We start from the raw sequence: 2,167 nt of genomic DNA on the forward strand, positions 1-2,167 counted from the left end.
CTTGGCAATCAAGACTACAAAAGTGTGTTGTTTTATCCACTACTGAACCTGAGTACATTGCATCAACTGAAGCTTCCAAAGAACTCTTGTGGATGAAGAAATTCTTACATGAGTTAGGCCTCAAGCAAGACAAGTTTGTGTTATTCTGTGACAGTCAGAGTGCGATCCATCTCAGCAAGAATCCGACTTTTCATGCAAAGTCGAAGCATATTGAAGTGCGGTATCATTGGATACAAGATGCATTGGAAATGAAGTCATTTTTAATTGAGAAGATTTATACTGATGAAAATGGTTCAAATATAATGACGAAGACCTTACCTGTGTCGAAGATGATATGTTGTAGAAAGAATGCTGGCATGGTTGAGCAGTACCTTCCCACTTGAGTCGTGATGGGGAGATTTGTTAGGTGGGCTCACTCCCCAAGTGAAACCCACCAATTTTATTAATATTATTAGTATTAGTATTAGTATTGTTATTATTGAGATAAAAAGAAAAGGAAAAAAAAAAGTTTTAATGAGTTTGGCCCATGTGAAGGAAATAAAAGGGATTTAGAAATCCCTAAGAATCATAATAAAGAAAGAGAACGGTTGCCAGAGAAGAAAAATAAGGGTTTGGTTCCTGGGTGATGGTAACAGGTGTGTAGCAAACTTGTTCCGTTTGATCTACAAATTTAGTATGTTATTCTTACCATTGCGTTTGTTACTTTAATATACAGTTTGAGTAGTTTTATCTTTTCTAAGAGTTACTTTGGCATACCCACTTTAGTGGAAGGTTGTTATAAAGTTGTTATTGTTGATTGATGTTCCCTATTGTTATTAGGAAAACTCTTGTGTACCCATTAATTATTATAATATTGAGAGAAGTTTTCTACGTTAAAAAGTGTGTGTCTCATATTTAATTTTCTGCCAATTATTTTATCTATGTAGAATTGTATTTTATGTTTGGCCATTTATCTGCATAGGTGGGAAAAAATATTCCGCATTATTGAGATAATTATCGCTAATTATCTCTTATTTTTCTCAACAATAGTCAACGTTTAACTTTGGATATTGGTTATGTTGAGGTTACAGCATTTAATAACCTGTAATTCAATTGTTAAATTGATAAAATTCAATATTTATAATAAATTATTAAGTAAAATAACCCTGTTTGTGATTATTTGAAGTAAATTATCGACGGTGAAAAAAAACACTCAAAATAATTAAATTACATAGATAGTAAATTAACACTAATATTTATTTATTCTGACACTAGTCACCAAATCCTACTCAAATAAGGAAACAAAATATGAACATATCTTCGTGAACTTATCTTATTTCACAGAAAAGCTTTTACTTTGACACAAGAACATTCCTCATCATTGATGTGAATTAGAGCCAGAGAATTGGCAGTCAAGACTGTATCTCATTGAGAAATTCATATGTTTGAATTATGGAGTCTAGTAAATGATAAGAGTCCATTCCAATACACAACATAAAGTTAGACAAAATGTTGAAATTGAAAAACACAATCAAGTATGTATAATTATTCAATATATTTGAATATGTATATATATGTGTGTTTGTGTGTTTAAAAAATTATTCAACTTTGACTGCAAATACTGTATGAACATAATGTCTACCATCAAGCCATGTTAGAGACCCAAAATTGTATCCACCATGAGCTTCCTTGGCATAGAATGATACTTTATAGGTCAATCTTTGAACCCTCTCTGAAAACACAAGTTTGTTGGGGATGACCTTCACAACTAATCCTTCTGGTGCATGCACCTTTGCAACATATGTGGCATTAAAAGTTCCAACATTGGTGACTGTTCTTGTGATCACTTTTACTTTCTGATTTCTTTTAAGTGTTTCTATAGAGATTGATGGGTAATTGATGTTGGATATAAGATCTTGAGAGGTCTTTGGACAAGTGACATTGGTCTTTGACATTGACCTTATGATTTTGTTTGAATAGCCATAGTAACAAAGGAATTTGATGTAGTCTTCTACATTTGTTTCAAAGACTAAACCAGGGTTGAGAGCTTTGAGTGGATTAATTTCACCAACTCCCATTTCATGTGGGTTGGAAATGTAGTTTGAGCTATTGGTCACAGGCTTCTTCAAGTTATTGTAGGTTGTAGCTGAATAATGAAAGAACAAAAAAATCAAAAGTATCAATCATC

General features: G+C 32.4%; 1 protein-coding gene across 1 annotated transcript in view; it reads right to left on the bottom strand.

Annotated features, from left to right (window-relative positions):
- Window positions 1-1,288: 1,288 nt before the first annotated feature.
- Window positions 1,289-2,167, bottom strand: part of LOC101490575 (CO(2)-response secreted protease-like) — a 14,806-nt gene continuing 13,927 nt past the window's right edge. The window contains exon 11 of the mRNA XM_004514238.4: window positions 1,289-2,125. Within this exon, the coding sequence (XP_004514295.1) occupies window positions 1,578-2,125 (548 nt within the window). The 3' untranslated portion in view covers window positions 1,289-1,577. The remainder of the gene's footprint in view (window positions 2,126-2,167) is intronic.

The sequence above is a fragment of the Cicer arietinum genome, chromosome 7, assembly GCF_000331145.2.
Source record: "Cicer arietinum cultivar CDC Frontier isolate Library 1 chromosome 7, Cicar.CDCFrontier_v2.0, whole genome shotgun sequence".
In the NCBI taxonomy this organism is placed as follows: Eukaryota; Viridiplantae; Streptophyta; class Magnoliopsida; order Fabales; family Fabaceae; genus Cicer; species Cicer arietinum.